The sequence below is a fragment of the Poecilia mexicana genome, unplaced genomic scaffold (genome assembly GCF_051168715.1).
Source record: "Poecilia mexicana isolate PSO_F unplaced genomic scaffold, ASM5116871v1 scaffold_19, whole genome shotgun sequence".
NCBI classification, from domain to species: Eukaryota; Metazoa; Chordata; class Actinopteri; order Cyprinodontiformes; family Poeciliidae; genus Poecilia; species Poecilia mexicana.
Window position 1 is genome coordinate 22,010,312 of NW_028263388.1, and position 18,812 is coordinate 22,029,123.

Below are 18,812 nucleotides of genomic sequence, written 5' to 3' on the forward strand. Positions count from 1 at the left end.
ACCTATGTTGAATAGCCATAGATAAGTTCCATCATTTTAAAAGAATAAAATTAAAATGGGTGCATGGTAAACCATATTAAACGCTGCAGTCCTTAAATGATTCACCGCTCACATAAAAACATAATCAAAACATCTGTTTCCTGTCGTCAGGACACAAATAGTCAATGTACAATTGTTAAAAAGGATGTTCGGCTAATCTGCATCATCCGCTACTGCATTCAGAAGTGCTTCTATTAAAGCACACATGCAAAACAAAAACATGCACGTAGGCCTTTTGTATTCATCATGCATTATAGATGAGTAAATCCATGTATAATCACAGGGACATCACTTTCAATTAGTCCTGGCTTATATTCTACCAGTCTTAAAGGAAGAGGACCGTATTCTTAAAAATATTTATGATCGTGTGTATCTAGTGCATCAGGTAAACTTACAAGTTAGAGATACTGTCCACTTCTCACTGCAGGTTGTAATTATTTGACTTTTTTCATTTAAAAAAATCAGTTTAAGCTTCATAAGTAAAGTCAGTGAAAGAATTTGAAAAGCTTGAAAATATGGTTCACATCGAGCAATGCATATTAAAAATATATTTTTATTAACATTAAAGCCTACTTTTTTAATATGTAAGAAGTAAGATTTTCTTTTCTACCTATTTGTCTGTTACAATTGATTCAGAACATTTTTAAGCTGCTTCTTTTATAGAACTGAGGTGTTTTTAATGTTGTATTTCAGTCAAAAAAACAACAAAAAAAACGTACATCATAATATTTCCACAAAATGAAATGGTTAATTTCTTATATTTAAAACAAAAAGCAACGCTTACTTCCATTTACAGCATTTAAAAATATTATTCATAATTCATTTTTAACAAGTTTTCAGCATGTATTTTACTCCTTTTTACAAGGCTTATAAGAAGCCAATATAAACCGTTATTATCCAAAGCCGATTGTAAAATCCACTCAGTGTAATTCTTACACATACTGTGTCCTCGCTTTTATCCTGCACGCTCGTGTGCACACATGCTGAGAGTCCATTATAGAAGCTGTGAGGCCGGATCCACAAATCAAACTGTGTAAATAAGCAAGTTTTGCTCCCGCAGAGCACTCACTGCTGTTTCCATGCCTACCTGTTGCCAATCTTGCGGGTTACCATGGTCAGCCTTTTAAGTGAGTGTCTGGATACGCACAGAGTTTTGTGTCTACGTGGTTGCAGCAAGAGTAAATAGGCTTCTTCATATGACAGCTGACAATGACCAGAGACTCTAGGTCCTGATGTTGGTGTTAATTGATGTGCATCGTCTTGCTCTTACTATCAACGTTATGCAACTCATAATCTCAACACACCAATAAGCTGAAAGTGGTCTATATAAAGCACTTGCCAGACACTTAACTCAAACATCTTTGTAACAGATAACAGATTATGTTTATATAGTGGTAATGCTGATCCAAAAGACGTCTTCCTATTTTCTGATTAGATGTGTTGCCATGGCTTTGGTCTGAGTAATCTCCAACCCGTACAGACCTCATCCTGATGGATTGTTTTAGAAGTTCAAGCTTTTTTTAAGATAGGCATCATGTCCTGATGGTTGCAACATGAAACTTTTGAAAGAGTCCCCATTAAATGGTTCCTGGAAAAGCTCCTGCTGCAGAAAAAAAAAGAAAAAAAAGTTTGTTTATGCGGCATTCATCCCGACAATGTACAGAATGTCCACCTTTGGCAGCCCCTGAACCAGTGTAGAAACTGTCCATTAGTACTTTGTTAGCAGAGATCGGGACAGGTTTGCATTCGTGCGAATGCGTGTGTGTGTGTGTGTGTGTGTGTGTGTGTGTAAACAGACGGACTAATGGGCCTGACTGAAATCCAAACACAGGAACTTGCAGGTGATCTGTGCTCTTTACTTTTAAAGGGAGAAGTGGGCTTGCTGTTGTTGACTGATGACGACTACATGGTACACAGGGACTTTATGTGTCTGCAAACTTTAAATATTCAGGATAAAATAAAAAAAAAAAACATTTGAGTGAAGCTTTAAACTTCTAAGGTTGAACGGGAAACATCAGCCTTTGCTCGTTCCTGCTTCATGTCCTTTTTAATGTACTGCTTTCCATTCCCACCTTCTCCTCTTCACCCCTATGTATCCTTTCTACTTACTCTTACTTAAGAAGTTATAGATGTTGATATGACCTAAACACATAATGCAGAACTTATGCTTTGCCTTTACATGTCTCCAATCCTCTCTGTCTCCTCATTCAGAGCGTCAGCTGGCCAACAGTATGAGCAGCAGCAGCTCTCTTCCTCCCAGTGTGAGCGGGATCAGCAAGGAGCTGGCAGAGCTGCGCCACCTCGTTCAGTTCCCAGAGGAGATCGCCTGCATCCTCACAGAGCAGGAGCAGCAGCTTTATCAACAGGTAAAATATGCAGATAGAGGTGAGGACTCTGATGACAAACTAGGATTTTCTTTATTCATAAAGAAATAAAAATAATTTAAAAAAAGAAGCTTATTTTCTTTAAACACAACACATTTCAATATAATCTATATCCCTTTGGAATTATTCCCATTTAGTCCCAGTACAACCACAAATTGTGTTTTTATTAGTGCAAAATTGTGAAATTGAAATGAAATGATTCATGATTTTAAACATTTATTTTGAATGGAGCTTCAATTTCCAAGGCTTGCCACACATGCCATGCCAATATGGTCTCTGTCTGCACTTTGACTTGGCCGTTCTATCATTATTTATCTTTGATCTAACCGCTTCATCATAGTTCTGACTCTGTGTTTAGTCTTTGTCATGCAGGTAGGTGAGCCTCCACTCCTGCCACAAGTCTTTTGCAGTCTTGAGTTGTAGTTGACTTTCCAGACAGATAAATGTTTCACAAAATCCTGCATAGAGGCTAAAATAGACATAAAATACTCCTCAAAGTAAACAAAAAGGAGAAATACATAAAAATCTTAAAGGATAAGGAAAAGAGAGAAATGAAGAAACAAAACACTGTAATTAAATACTTAATGTATATAGAAATGTAAAACAAGATACCAAAAATCTAGAAGTCTAAACCAAAAATCTCTTACTGATGCCGCCTCCTATCAGCTATGAGCAGCTTTCATGCTTCTGGTGAAGATAGGTCATCCCAAAGCATGATTCTGCCACTACCATGGTTTATGTTGACAATGGTTGGATGTGCAGTGATAATTTTTGGCCACTCACCATTTTTCAGTCATCTTAAGGGGTCAATATTGGTCTTATCTGATCAGATCACCTTGATCCACAGGTCTGCTGTTTGACTTCTGGTAAACTTCATGTAAGACTTTGTATGATATTCTTCAACTTTTGTTTGTTTCTTCCTCCTCATCCATAAAAGCCATATTAGTAGAGTCCATGATAAATAGTTCCCCTAATTCTCCCACTTGAACCGTGGATCTCTGCAGCTCCTCCAGAGTTACCAAGGGCTTCTCCCATTTGTTCTCTCCTTGACCCACCTGTTGAGTTTAGCTGCACGATCCCGTCTTTGGTACATTTGCTGTTGTGTCATGCTCAGAAGATGGATTCATTATGCTTCATGACTTGTTCAAAGCCTGGAATATTGTTTTTAATCTGCCTCTGCTGACTGACAGTCAGTTGAGCTTTATTTTTATTTTTATTTAGGCCTAAATGTAACTGCATGCCATGTCTGATTTTTAATTGTAAAACACATTTAAACTATGCATCAGTTCCCTTCCATCCCAAGTAATCTCTACGTTGATCCTTAAAAATTACATTGAAGTTAAAATGTGAGAAAATGCTCTTCACCAAGTGCCTGTCTTTCTGCAGGTCTTTCCGTTAGACTACCTCTGCTTCCTCACTCGAGACCTTGGCAGTCCGGAGTGTCAGACCAGACGCCACCAAAACCTCAAGGCCTCGCTGTCGGTGCCGGCCATGCCCACACAGAATGCCCAGCGCAGCAATGCTGTGGAGGACCTGGTGGCGCGGTTCAATGAGGTGAGGCGAGCACTTGAGAAAGCCAGATATCTGGTTGAGAGTTTTTTTTTGTTTTTTTTTTTTGGCTCATTGCTTACGTTGATGTAGATTTACAGGAAGTATTTCCTTTATGATATCTGAACTGTGCGTGTTCTGTGTTTCAGTTTTAATAGCCACATGAAGTCACTAAAACAACTTGGCAGCGCTGGTGTTTATCTCTAAGACTCTACAACATGACATCAGTGTGGATTAGATTATCAAAACCTCTAAACATTTTTTTATGTTGTTACATGGGGAAAATATTAATAACAGAGAATCAACTAAATAGGTTCCTTTTCTTTTAATTTGCTAAGAACGTTGTAAACATGGTGACACTATGCATCTCATATTTGATATTGATGTACAATTTCCTCAAGCTGGATCCTCCCTAGTGAATAACCATACAAGTCTATCATTGTAACACAGGACGTGTGTTTATAAGCCCATTTATTAAGTTGGCTAAACTTCTACTGCCGTGCCTCGTTTCTTTTGGTGAATTCAACTATAAACTGTTATAAAAATGCTGAGAAAGAATAAGTGTTCGAAGAGCGGGCATTGATCGGGAATGATGAAGTCATCTGTAGGTTGCATGCCTGCTCTGTCAGCTGGTTTTCATTTAAGTCTGCAAGAGGGGAGACATAAAATAGTTCTCCAAATGCGCAGCGTGACCATATATGGGCAGAGTGGAACGAGAGTCAAATGACAGCAGTGATTCTCCCCTCAAGTCAGTGATGAAGCCCTGAAGTGACTTCCTACTCTGAACTTTTGACTTGGATTTAAGAAGACATATTTTCTGAGTGGAAGTGTTCAGCGTTTTGGATTGTAATCATCTACTATAGTCATTTCAGGGTTTAGGGTTGTGTTTTGCCTTTATTGGAATTCCTGTTTAGATGTATTTGTCTTATTTCTGTCTTAAAAACTAGACGTGTTGTTTTTGGATTTTGAATTGAGCAGCAATACAGAAATGGATAAAAATAAACAAGACGTTTTCAACTGTGATGTATGTAATAATGGGGGGTGAAAATTTAAATCCACTGATCAGAGTCTTGCAATTTCTGGTCCTTGCAAACACATACAGGATTATCTAAGACATTAAACATTAAAATCTAATATTTCTGCTGTTTTCTATTTTTTTTTGTTATATCACCTCGCATGTGCTAGAAAACAATTGCTGTGAAACAGTCATTTACTATTTTAAATGACTGTACTCTTATTATCGTGTTATTGTAGCGATTAGGAAAATTCTGAGGCCGAAATTTCTGAAACAGCTTCTGCAAACATTCCCCAAAGAATTTAGATTTCAAATTCCAGCATGTTCCACTTACTCTTCCTGTTATCAGCTGGAAGTCTCGTTCTTTCACATTTTCCCACTGACATGTCTCAACATGTAAAGAAAGTCTGAAATTGTTCTCAGACTATAGAGAAGATCAAACTTTAGAGTTTCTGTCTGACTGATCACCAGCCTGGGCTGGTCAAGCTTGGTTTCATTGAACAGCTTATTTTTCAATGTATCAAACTTAAAAGTAGTGCGTGTTATTTTTTTTAGCTTGGGTGAAAAATATTTAACTTTTCTATTGAATTCCACATTTTAAAGGACTGTAAGCTGAAAAGTTTAGGCTCTGTATTAAGCTGACTGAAAAACTGTTCAGATGTGCATGATGGTAAATCTAATCCTGGACAAAAAACTTTTTAGTTGCAGTCTAGATAATTATGGGGTTGTAGGATTATTTTTTCCCAGTTTTAAAGTTTCAACCTGCTGTCTCTAGTTTTGCATTGATTGTGATCCAGTTCATTTTCAGGCCATGTAAGGATATGAAATTACTTTCCAAGGAAAAATCAGCAAGACAGGGAATGGTGAGAATTTCGGGCCTCTTTGTGTGTCTGTCTCGGGTGTTTAGCTTTGACAGAACCAGTATGTGCTGTGTTAAGTCTGTAAACTCTCTGTCAACCTCCGTTACATAAGTCTTGTATCAAGGAGAAAACGACTCTCAAAGTTCAGCTAATAACAGATGGAGACAGGCAGGCTGAAGGACAGACAGGCAGATGGACACATACGAACATCAAAGGATCGAATTGTGCCCGACTCCAGTTTGGCATGTGTGTGTGTGTATGTGTGTGTGCGTGTATGCGTGTGTGTGTGTGTGTGTGTGTCGTGCTGCCAATTTAAAAAAGAAAAGAAAAAAAAATCTCGCTCTGGTGTGTTTACAAGATGGTTATTGTTTTAAGACAGTCTCTTGCATAATCTTATATTGGCTTTTGCCAATCTCATTGTATCTACTATCTTCTCATTTCCTGTCTGTTATTTGTCCTGTGCAACACTTTTGCTATCTGGAATATCAGAAGAGTCGCCAGGTCCGCGCGCTCCCTTGATCTGTGGCGGCTCAGAACGCCACTTCGCAGATGGTCAGGATGGTCAGGATGGTTAGGATGGCGACTGCAATTTAAACCTCCTTGCTGACATGGTGTTACACTATGTCATGCTGCTGAAAGTGACTGATAAAAAAATTTCATGCATGGCACGCAGTTCCTGCCTCACCTAGAACACAGGTGTAACAGATAAGAGTGTAGGGCAGCAGTTTGTCAGTAAGCCATGAATCTAGAACAAGCCTCTAAACCACTGATATTACTACAGCCCTGGTAGACTGCCTGTATCTGAGGTTCTGTATCTGTGTGAAGCTGTATCACCGGTGTGATCAGTTTCACACTGGTAAGGCTAGAAAATGTCCTGACTGTAGAAAAATAAAATCCTCTTGAAGGTAGAGATAGCAGAAATGAAGATTAAATATACATGGCATTATAATAATGAGTTGGAACCACAGTGAAGCCATGATGCTCTGCTGTTTAATACTATGTCACAAATTATAAGCGACAGGATTAAGTTTCTTAGCCTTTTAATGAATCCCCAGAAAATAATAAACAGATGAAGGGTATGTTTTACATCCAAAGCTGTAGTGCTGTTGCTGTACCTGTAATAACGTTTGTGGGAAAAACAACACAAAACACTTAATCCAGTTGTTGTGAGACAGAAGTAGAAGAACAATGAGGTAGATAATATTTTGATGAGGCCTTATGAGAAAAAGAGCAGTGTACGAGTTCTGGTTCAACATTTACCGGTTACCTTTTGCTCAGTCAGAAGCAATTCACGGATATCCAACATCTACTGGCTCAGCATTCAAAACTAAACAAATTGTAAATTTGACTGCAGCAAGCTTGGTGGAACCATGTCGAGCTGGTTGTTGTGCTTTGTTCAACACTGTACAAAATCATTGCTGTGCGGTGAACACAATGCAAATTAAAGTGGCTCTGAAAACACAGGCTGCTGGAGCCAGTTTTGTTCTGAAAATCCTTGAGGTTTTTTTTTTTTTTGTAATTGGAGTTCCTCTAATGTTCCTTCTAAGCTACTGATAAGGCATCAATGACATTCAAATCTCTCAATAACTTTTATTTAATGCATTTTTTATACTTTTGGTTGATATTTTAAATAAAACTAAACTAATATAAGAAGCTAGCCATATACAGCTGAACAAAATAAGCAGGGAACCACATTTATATGTTGCATATTGATAAAAACTTATTCGATTGTTTTCTTACAGGACAAAGAAATATGTAAAAATTGTTGTGTATTTAAAACGATGTATTTTACAGTACTTTGTAGACCTTTCTGTGTATATGTTTTTTGGTGGCTTTATTTAGTCCTTGTGAAGATTGACTGCGGTTAGCTGTACACATCCTTACATAAGCCAGTAATAGATCTTTAGGCCAGGGGATGTTTTTACCACCTGCAATAGGGTTAGTGTGTGTGTTTTATGTGTGTGTGCGACTACATTAATGAGGCTCTAATGCTTGGAGACAATGACACAAGAGAGCAGGAAGCTTTACGGATGAGGCTGTGTGTCCAGCTTGAAGAATGTGACCCTGATCCATATCTGGATCGACCATCATGTGTTTGCACATGCACAGCTGATGGTCATCCGATCTCCCCATGTCTTTTCTGTGCGTGCGTGTGTGTGTGTGTGTGTATGTGCGTGTGTGTGTGTATGGGAGGGACACGATCTTGTACATATACTGCCAGTTTAGTCACAGATCTCCAAACAAGAGACCACACACAATAAAAAGTGTCAGGATTTGTCTTATGTCACCGAGTTGCAATGCACCTAGTAACGACACAGTCACAACAGAAACAAGGCAACCAGAGATGTGGCGCATTATGTCATGAACTTATCTAAATGAATCAATAAGGAGTATTTGCAAATGAAACATTACAAACTCTACATGAGCAACACTTCACACCGTTGTTAAAGCTGTTGTTTCATGTTAAAGTATTGCATAAATATATTTCATTTTAATAATAAAGGCCTTTCACACTTATTCACTCATTTAGTTGCAATTTACAGTGCCTTACCTCTTGAACCTCCTTATATGCAAAAACTTAAAATTTAGCTTATCTTCTTCACAAGAAAGATGTACGAAAGCTCAAAGGTGAACCTCCATCCCATTTTCAAGTCAAGTCTGTTGTAGCCTCTAACATGTTTATTTTTAAAGGATTGTCTTATATTTATCTCCACCTGCCTTTCTATCCACTCTGATCATCTCATCTGTCCTTTTCTGAAGGATAAAGCTGCTGCTGCTGCCGCCATGTTTCGTTGCGGAAAACATAGTGGTGGAGAACACTATTTGCATCATGGGAGAAAAAGTGAAGTTGATGGAGGAGTTTAAATGCCTCAGTGTTCACTTGGACAACAGACACAACAGTGAATCAGTTTACAAGAATGGACAGAACAGACTGTACTTTGTGTGGAAGCTTAGGTCCTTCAGTGTTTGCAGTAAGAAGCCCCATAACTTCTATAAATCTGTCATGAAGTGCAGTGTCTTCTGCCATCATGTAGTATGAGCGTCAGAGGCAGTTACTGAAAAAGAACCCCTGAAGAAGCTCATGTAGAATGCCAGTTCTGTTCTGTATTGTGGAACCTCTGGAGATTATTGTGAAAAGTGCCTTCAGTCAGAGGCTTCTTCCGATATGCTGTTATACAGACTGCTGTTGCATCTGCATCTATAGATGCTGCCCGTAGCCAGCGTAAATAACAGCTCTCTGAAGAAAATCTAAGATAATATGAATAAAAAAAACAACAAAAAAAACATTTAACTTACCTTTGGGAACAATAAAGTATTACTGAATTGAATTGACTTCAGTTGTGATTTAAGAAGGTTTTCTGAGATGTTTTGTTTTTCTTCAGGGAATCGATTAAATGATTGAATACAAATGATTCCTCCTTTCTTCAGCTATTTATGTTATTTATGTTGGTAAATCACAGAAAGCCTCAATAAATTGATGTTTGTGGTTGTAACTTGGCAAGGTTTGAAAAGGTGGAAGGTATATTATTACTATTGCAAGTTGCTGTTTATGTCACATGTTATTATGTTTTAAGTACGTTTGTTTTGAACATGCAGGTGAGTTCCTGGGTGACGTGGCTGGTTCTGACAGCCGGGTCCATGGAGGAGAAGAGAGAAGTTTTTTCCTATCTTGTCCACGTCGCCAGATGCTGCTGGAATATGGGAAACTACAATGGTGTCATGGAGTTCCTGGCTGGATTAAGGTGCAGTGAGACATACAAACTATTTTAATGCGCTCACATATTTATCACTGTTTGTTTTGCTAGTTTTAAATCGGGATTTCCCACCGTCACTCCTCACAGATCCCGTAAAGTGTTGAAGATGTGGCAGTTTATGGACCAGACGGACATCGAGACCATGAGAAGTTTGAAGGATGCCATGGCTCAGCATGAATCTTCTTCTGAGTACAAGAAAGTTGTGACCCGAGCGCTCAATATCCCAGGCTGCAAGGTCTGTGTCTGTGCAGACGATGTTCATTAAACAATGAATAATTATCTCTGAATGTTCTGTAATTTATTTTCCTTCACATTTCTTCTGCAGGTGGTGCCATTCTGCGGGGTTTTTCTAAAAGAGCTGAGTGATGCACTGGACAGCACAGCAAGTATCATCAGCCTCAAACAATCTCCAGATAACATGGATGACTCGATAGAGGTGCGACCAACTGTGTCATGTGTGGATATATTCCAATAATTTCAACATGCAATTGCAAGAAATATCACAGCTGTTGCTCTGTTTGTCTCCAGTTTGTGTCCGACTACAGCGGGCAGCACAATTTTATGTCTCGGTCCGGGTCTGATGGGCTGCACGTCCCAGACAAAGAAGCCACCGTCAGCAACATCCTGCAGATTATTAGGTGAGATGGAAATGGTCCACTATGCTCCCTGAAAGAGGAACCATTGTCCGTTTGTCTTACTTTCCTCTCCCTCATCTTCAGATCGTGCAATCGTAGTTTGGAGTCTGAAGAATCCGACGAAACATCTACCAGTCCCTCGTCAACCGGTCCATCCCTCACATACAGATGCAACTCTTTACGGGACCGCTGCCGCAATCAGTTAGTTGTTTTCTTCCCATTTTTTCATAAAGCTATTTTTTAAGTTATTGTTTGTTTTTAAATAAATTAAATATTATTTTGTTTAAGAATTCATTAGAATATTGAATGTTTCTGCCTACATGTTGTTACAAAGCATAAAGACGGGTCTCCATGAACTTCCTTTTAAGAGTTATTTTATTTCATTAAATCAATTCAAAAGTGAAACTTGTTTAGGTACTGTATTAAATTAATTTTTTGTAAAGTTTTGATGCACTTGCAAAGATGCCTTCTGATGCACTTGCGAAGGCAGAAGGGAATAGTTTTTTTTCTTTTTCAGTTTTAAGTGGCTGTCGATTATGTTGGTAGGAAATGTTGATCCTTTGTGCCAAAGTTCTGTTTCCAAAACTGAGTTTTTTCCTTTCCTATTCATTCGCAGACAATGACTCATGGGCAAGGCAAAAATAAAATATTGCATTCAAATTTACATCAAAGCTATGAATACAGAGAGTGATTGGCATTGGCTGGTCAGGCCTCAGGAAAAACACTGTTGAATCCCTGCATGCGCAGTTGCAACATTTTTGTGAGTCATTAACATTTTTTGAAAGTTTAGTTTTAAAGTAAAATATAAAGACTTTCAATTTGTTTTCCAGCCTTTTGTTGACATCCTACAAGACTGGATTGAACTAAATGTTCTCCAGCCTCTGATTCTGGTTGATTTTTCTTTTCTTTTTTTTTTTCAACATAAATAGCGGTACAAGATAATGGGTTTGCAAAGGAACACATTTGCAGATTGTTGTTGAGATGAAACCGAGCTCACATAAAACCCCGTGTCACAAAGAAAAAAGATAACAGGCTTGCTTCCTGTCAGGACAGGAAGGAACAGGGCTCTGGTAGTTCTCAGGCCACTGGTGGCAGGTAGCTTATAACTCAAACTGGAATTTAGAAAGTGAAAGAAGGAGATTTAATCAAAGTTTTGACATAAATTATTCATTTACATTTAGTCATTTTCTCTGGCTTTGACTACATCTTGCAGGTAAAGATACGAACAGTGCTTCTTTTTGGTTAGCCTTATGGTTTTCATCCGTTTGGACTACAATGTGACAGCGGTTTATTGCTTCTTTTCCTGTGGTCTGGATCTCTTTCACTCTTTTACCTGAGGCAACTGCCAGAACCTTCCTCTGTCCCCATTTTTTCCCTTCTCACTCTTCCTCTCTTCCTTCCCCCCCTTCTTTATTATAGTTGCCATTCATTTAGGACAACACCAGAAACAAAGCCTGTGTTGTAAGTTGTTGCTATAGTGGTTGAATACCAACTGCAGGAGTTTGAACAGTGTGTGTTTGCATTTACACAGGCTAAGTTGCAGTTTGAGCTGCAAGCCAGGTACTTAAAGGGCATATATCATCATTTTTTTCAGTTGTGCTCACTATGCTCATACTTATTTCTATGTTTGAATTTGGGAAATTTGTAAAAAGGTTTGAAAGAAAGAAAGCCAGGAAAAAAACAGAACACAGCTTGAAGTCGCCAAAGTGAGATGATGTCATGTATGGAACACCAAACACTGGAGGGTTAAACTTTATTTATAGAGGCAAGGGTAACAAAGTTCTTTACAAATGCTAAAAACATTATAAAAGTTATACAAACGTCAAGAGGATTTACAATGAAATTTTGAATATTACTAATAATATTTTAGAAATATTTAACACTTGCCAAAACTGTCAAGATATGGACATAAGCGTAATAAAAATGTAAACGGGTAACTTGCTAAAATTAATGACAACATACCAAAAGTTACCAATAAGGTTCACCTAAAAGCCAGATAGAAAAGCACATCTTTAGTTTAGCTTTTAAAAACATCCTTTGCCTGAATTTGATTATCTCAGGCAAAGAATTGTCAAGTGAAAAGGAGAAAGTGCCAGGAGATCCGTATCTTAGAGACCTAACCGACCGGCTCTCTACCCATGGATTTAAAAGGGCTCTGTGCATAGCCCAGTCTACCTGTACTTCACCACAGTAATGAATTACTGCTTGCGGGGAAAACTGTACTTGGGGCAAAAATGATAAAATTCTGTTAGCACTTAGATAAACAAGTTTATTTGTTATCCATCTTTGTTAGTCTAATTCACATGGGTGTCAGCCCCATGTGTACATGGAGTAAGTGAAGCAACAGTTTTTTTCATACCCACACATAATCAGTCTGTGTTTCACGTGCAAGTCTTAAGCAATAAATACAGTAAGTATTTATTACATTAAATTTTTCTCTGTAATTTAACTCTAAGCCGTCACTTTGAGCTAATGCTACATGTGTAATTGCTAAAATGGAAGATAAAATACAGATAAACATTTTTGTTCTGTGTAAAAATTAGAAAACAAATGTAATGAGAACTATTATGGATTTACCTCAAAATATCTGAGCATGAATGGAACAAAAAAGAAATGAACAAAAAATATATGAATTCGGAAGCTAAGTAAGAATGGTCCTGTGTTTGCTTAAATGCCTTACAACTAAGCCGAGTTCATAAATGCATTGAGCAGTTGTTCTTGATAATGTTGGAAACAGGTGGACATTTTTATGCGTGTAAATGGAGCATAAATGTCACTTATGTGTTGCCAAAAAATTGTCACATATCTATTTGATAGATTCCCATTAGAATGATATTTTTTAATAAAGAAACAACCTCTTTTCTATTCTTATCTCATCCTCCATATATATAAGTGCATATTTTTTTAGACATCTTGTACTGCAGGCTTTCTTTGTATCAGATTTGCTTTGAAAAAAAGTGTAATATCAAACTGATTTATTTTTATGTTCTACTTGCAAAATTGTGATGTTTTAATGCTAGAATATGATTATATTTGCCCATCGTGGAGTAAGCAGTGATAATTGCATGCTGATGTATTGCTTGTATAATCACCACCTACTAAACCAAGTGTGTATTTATTGGGTTTTTAATGCTTTTAATGTCTTACGTGACTGCACCTGAAAAACTTCAACACATTTAAAACAATTGAGGTTAAATATACGCATAATACAAATGAATTGTATCTACAGATTCACAGTTGGAGACTTGTCGGACTCGGACGGTGACCTGTCCACTGAACCAGCACTGAAAGAGGTGGAGTTTCAGGGTACCGAAGAGACGCACAGAGCTTTCAGTCACGGCACGGAGCTCATTCCCTGGTAAGAAAGAAATATACAAATATGGCCCTTGTTTTGCATGAACAGATGTTACAATTTTTTTTTTTTCTTTTTTTTTTCTAGGTATGTATTGTCACTACAGCCAGATGTTCACCAGTTTCTGCTGCAGGGAGCCACAGTCATTCATTACGACCAGGACAGCCACCTCACCGCTCGCTGTCTGCTGCGGCTTCAGCCTGACAACACGACGCTCATCTGGGGTAGACACCCTCAAGACATTTATGTGTCTCCACTTCCTCTCACCTTATTGTTCTTTAAACAAATTTGAAACGGAGCTCTCTACCTTAAAAAATACAATTTCCTGTAATTTATGTTGTAAACCGACTCCGTATTTGTTTACTTGCATTTTGTTTGCCAAGTGTCTTTTTATTTGCCAAATAAACCATTTAACTTGGTTGTAAATGTTCGCATCCATGCAGAGCATCGTTAAACCCCTTTCCTTGGATACGTCTCCAACATTTTGTAAATATTTGGCAGGTAAGCCTCAAAGCGGAGGAGCTTCCCCCATGGAACAGCTGCCCGGGTTAGGACAGAGCGTGGTGCCTGGGTTGGCTGAAGGCCTCTTGGACATTGGAGTGGTGAAGGTTTGTTGAAAAGAATCAGACTCTCTTAGGAGCGTGCTTTGTGTTTAAAATTACATATCACGGTGGTGATTCAGACTCATGGTGTTTATGTGAATCTGCAGGCAGTGTTTTTGGGCCATCAGGGGGTTGATGTTCACACTGTGTGTTTGCAAAACAAGCTGAGCCAAATGACGGTGGAGGAGAACGGTCTGACTCTGCTCTACGGTCTCAGTACCACTGACAACAGGTGGGTGTGTGCTTACTAACAGCAGGCTGCAACACTGATTTGCTGCCAAAACACCTTGCTGTGATTTTGAAACTTGAACCAATTTGCTAACTTGTGCTGTCAGACTACTACACTTCGTGGCTCCCAATCACACCGCACAAATGCTCCACAAGGGCCTGTCAGAGCTGGTGAACGCAACCAGGAAACTAAAGAAGTTCCCAGACCAAAGACTCCAGTGGCTGAGGAGGCAGTATGTGAGCTTATATCAGGTAAATTATGAACTGGAATGGTATCACTAATAATTTTACTAACTCAGCTATGTGATGTGAATGACGTACAATGTAATACCTAGCAGAAGAATTCGTGTTGAGCTTTTCCACATTTTATCATGTTGCAACCACAAACAACCTTGTTATTTATTTGGATAAAATCCGGTTCGAACATTTACCTTCAGAAGACACTTACTTAGTAAATAAACACAAGCTTGGGACCATTCTAACACATGCATTTGCTTTGATCTAAACCATTTATTTTGTAGTTTCAAAACTGACATTTTCCTTCAACGTCATAATTTTGCACTACTTTGCATCAATCAATCACATGAAATCGGAATAAAAAAGATTGAACTTTGACGAAATGTGAAGAAGTTCAAGGAGTGTTGGTGCTTAACATATCAATCTGTTGGTCTAATACTGCGTTACTGCATATTTAGGAGGAAGGCCGGTACGAAGGTCCCACATTAGCTCAGGCCATTGAGCTGTTTGGTGGGAGGAGGTGGAACATGGGCACAGGCGCTGTAGAGAAACAAAGTAACCAGAAAAACAGCCCGCTGAGCATCAATGACAAGTCCAAGAAGAAAAAGAAGGTTCTTGTACGGGTCAGTACATGTACGATTTCTGTGTTTTGCCTTTTTCCAGTGTGTCTTTAACAACTTGTATAACTCAGATTCATAGTCATTTAAGCTGTGAAGGACCAAAAAACATTCAAATATCTGATTCTAATTATACTAAATATTATGGCCTATAGATGGTTTGAATAATTAGAGACAAAGCATCAGAAGCATAATATTGCCTTTCTTCTTGTATTTCAGGGAGACAGTGGGGATGCCACCGATGATGAGATGGTTTCCAGGAAGACCCGGAGCTGTAAGGAAGGTTTATATCGAAACGGTCCCGAATCTGACAGCATCGACCAAGAAGATCCAGGTGAGACCTGTAGGACTCGTATAAATTCAGTGAAGCTAAAGTAGATTCTGAGAATCGTTAATAACAAAATATGAATATCGCAAAAACTCTGGGTATAAGACGTATTCATCACCTCTGCAGATGACAGCTTCCCGGGACCATTCTACCCATCATCCAATAAGAGCTCTGGGTTGCTAGCTTCTTCCTCGTCATCGTCTTCTTCCTCCAGCATGGCCGGGTCCAACCACTCCCGTCCACAATCATCTCCAATCCTGTCAGGGACGTCCAAGTCACAGCCAGGGTAAAAAAAATAATAAAATAAAACACTTACAACCTCACTTGTATGTAGACATTATTCTTTTGATTTTGGTCATATTTTCTTTCCCTTTTTTTCTTTTTCCTCCTCAGGGCCTGGAGCAGCAGATCGTGGCACGGCCGAGGTAAAGCCTGCTTCAGGGGCTTCCAGAATCTCATGATTTCTGACAGCACCATGAGCTTCATTGAATTTGTTGAGCTCTTCAAGTCATTCAGGTATTTATGATATGGATTACTGCTAAGATAAATAAATTACATTTGTCGCCTCAATTAGGAGTTTCAACTCTGGGCTAAAGTCTGTTTTTTAGCCTCTTCACAGTGGTTTAAACATGGTATAAAGCATAAACCAGCATTATATTTTCTATTTCTGAATTCATACACTGTATCTGAATATGGACAGCCGTGCCTAACTCCCCGCTCTTATGTAATAGTTAGGTTCTTATCAAATTTCCATAAAGGCAAAATGCTACAATAAATGCCTCTCATAGTTGTCGTGTTTAGGGAGTTTTCAAAGGATTCTGCTCCGCGATTTATTTGGCTTGTCTACATTTTTCCTTGTCTAGTGAATAGAAAGAAAAGCTGTGCCCTGATAAGCATTTCTTGTAACGGTCCTCCTACATTTCTTAGATTCTCTCATCTTCTCCTAACCTTTTAGATTGTGTTTTCTATAATAATAACCACTTACTGCTTTCATGGATCAGGGTCAGAAAAAGGAAACAAAACACCTTTTGGGGTCTAGGGTTTTCTTGGAAGATCTGTTGATATACAGTAAATTGGTCAGTATTTATACCCCTTAAACTTTCACCCATGTTTTCCACATTGCAGCCACAAACTTCAATGTATTTTGTCTGAATTTTTTTTGATAGACCAGCTTAAACCAATGTAAAAAAAAGAAAAAGAAGAAGAAGAAATCTTGGCATTACAGGGGTTAGAGTCATATGCGGTGTGAGATGTACAAAGGTTCTGCCAACCCCCACAAACAGACCCCAGAAATGTCACAGTTTTTGCTATGCTTGATTGTAATACAGCAGGATGGCCAAACCATCCCCAATATTTATAGTTTTTATGGTATTCAATTTCATTAAAAGGGTCTTAAAAGTCATAAATTTGACTTTCTAAAACCTACACATTGATTTGACTTTTTTTTATTTATCCTAATGGAAACTCAAACTGTTTTCACAGTCAGATTAACTAGTCTGTGAGTCGACGTTTGCATGAATTGGACTGAGTTCATCTATTTGTTTTCTCCACAGCATCCGAAGCAGGAAGGATCTGAAAGAACTGTTTGACACCTTTGCTGTGCCCTGCAGTCGCTCATGTCCAGAATCCTCCCCTCTCTACACCAACCTCAGGATAGATGACAAAGATACAGGACTACAGCCAGACCTGGGTAACAACGCAGAAATTCAAATTCATGCTCAGTTACCCTCTTCCTATTCCAGCTTCTAATTGGTTTGTCGGCTGTTTAGACCTACTCACCCGGAATGGGTCCGATCTTGGCCTGTTTATCCGGACGAGGCAGCTGATGTCAGACAACCAGAAGCAGATCTCAGATGCGATCGCGGCAGCCAGCATCGTGACAAACGGCACAGGGGTGGAGAACGCATCGCTGGGTGTTTTGGGATTGGCTATACCACAACTCAATGACTTTTTAGTGAACTGTCAGAGAGAGCACCTGAGCTATGACGAGATCCTCAGCATCATACAGGTACAAATCTGGAGCAACGTGGACAACGACACAGGTTATACCTCAGTAATGAGAAAAAAATGGACCACTTTATGTTTATTATTTACTTCTCTTGCAGAGGTTTGAGCCTTCATCAACCATGAGACAAATGGGTTGGATGTCCTTTGAAGGTTTTGCAAGGTATAGCACAAAGTACACAATAAACTTCAACCTGGTGAAACAATATAGTCCTTTAAGAAATTTCCTCTTTAACTTTTCCACATTTTATCTTGGGACAGCTGCAAAGATTCATGATTTTATTGCCCTTCTATGTGACAGACAAACACAAAGTCATCCCTAAGAAGTTTGTAATATTTTTTATCAATAAATATCTAAAACAATTAGTGTATGTATAAATTGAACCACCTTTACTCTGAAAATCAGAAATAAATCCCAATGCACTCTAAGTTTTTTTGCAGTTTGCCACTGCAAATTGGCAAAGTGGCAAATTGCAAACTGTGTGTAGAAGACACAGCAAAAACTTGATTAAATCTCTTAGAGATTGTTTCTCTATGTCTGGATTAGGTTTCTGATGGACAAAGACAACTTTGCTTCTAATAATGAGGAATCTCAGATGAATCCAGAGGAGCTGCAGTACCCTCTGTCATATTACTACATCGAGTCTTCTCACAACACCTACCTGACTGGTCATCAGCTCAAAGGAGAGTCCTCTGTTGAGCTTTATAGCCATGTAAGTCACACTGTTAAGTGGTATAATTTTCAACCAGTATGTCCAGATTTTCAACATTTATTTTCCTGTAAATTCTCTGATTTTCAGGTTCTGCTTCAAGGCTGTAGGAGTGTGGAGTTGGACTGCTGGGATGGAGATGACGGCATGCCAGTCATTTACCACGGACACACACTCACCACCAAAATTCCCTTTAAGGTCAGATATGGCCATTTATATTTTATAAATATAATTATTTATATTATAAATATAAATACAAATTAATCCTTGATTTTTATCACATCAAGCTGATAAAAGTTTGACTTTAGATCAGATTGAGCTATTTTATAAATGTTGAGTTCGTGTTGATAAATCTAAATTTTTAAAACATTATAAACATTTACCAACTGGTCTGCACTGAGCTTCATTTACTATCCATCTTGTGTAGCATGCTTTACAGACATTTTGGTTGAAACTGTAACCCAGAGGAATGTTTTTGTAAATTCTGATTTAGTTTTG

The 18,812-nt window shown here is 38.4% G+C and overlaps 1 protein-coding gene across 3 annotated transcripts in view; it reads left to right on the forward strand.

Moving 5' to 3' along the window:
* plce1 (phospholipase C, epsilon 1) overlaps positions 1-18,812 on the forward strand; it is an 80,011-nt gene that overhangs the window by 47,150 nt on the left and 14,049 nt on the right. For all 3 annotated transcript variants that reach the window (XM_088016416.1, XM_088016415.1, XM_088016417.1), the window contains exons 8-28: positions 2,251-2,405; positions 3,810-3,977; positions 9,444-9,589; positions 9,689-9,836; positions 9,927-10,037; positions 10,130-10,239; positions 10,321-10,437; positions 13,466-13,594; positions 13,676-13,812; positions 14,090-14,196; positions 14,298-14,422; positions 14,526-14,670; positions 15,114-15,278; positions 15,492-15,606; positions 15,727-15,886; positions 15,994-16,116; positions 17,154-17,290; positions 17,370-17,608; positions 17,706-17,767; positions 18,152-18,317; positions 18,405-18,512. In XM_088016416.1, coding sequence (XP_087872542.1) covers positions 2,251-2,405; positions 3,810-3,977; positions 9,444-9,589; positions 9,689-9,836; positions 9,927-10,037; positions 10,130-10,239; positions 10,321-10,437; positions 13,466-13,594; positions 13,676-13,812; positions 14,090-14,196; positions 14,298-14,422; positions 14,526-14,670; positions 15,114-15,278; positions 15,492-15,606; positions 15,727-15,886; positions 15,994-16,116; positions 17,154-17,290; positions 17,370-17,608; positions 17,706-17,767; positions 18,152-18,317; positions 18,405-18,512 — 2,873 coding nt within the window. The remainder of the gene's footprint in view (positions 1-2,250; positions 2,406-3,809; positions 3,978-9,443; positions 9,590-9,688; positions 9,837-9,926; positions 10,038-10,129; positions 10,240-10,320; positions 10,438-13,465; positions 13,595-13,675; positions 13,813-14,089; positions 14,197-14,297; positions 14,423-14,525; positions 14,671-15,113; positions 15,279-15,491; positions 15,607-15,726; positions 15,887-15,993; positions 16,117-17,153; positions 17,291-17,369; positions 17,609-17,705; positions 17,768-18,151; positions 18,318-18,404; positions 18,513-18,812) is intronic.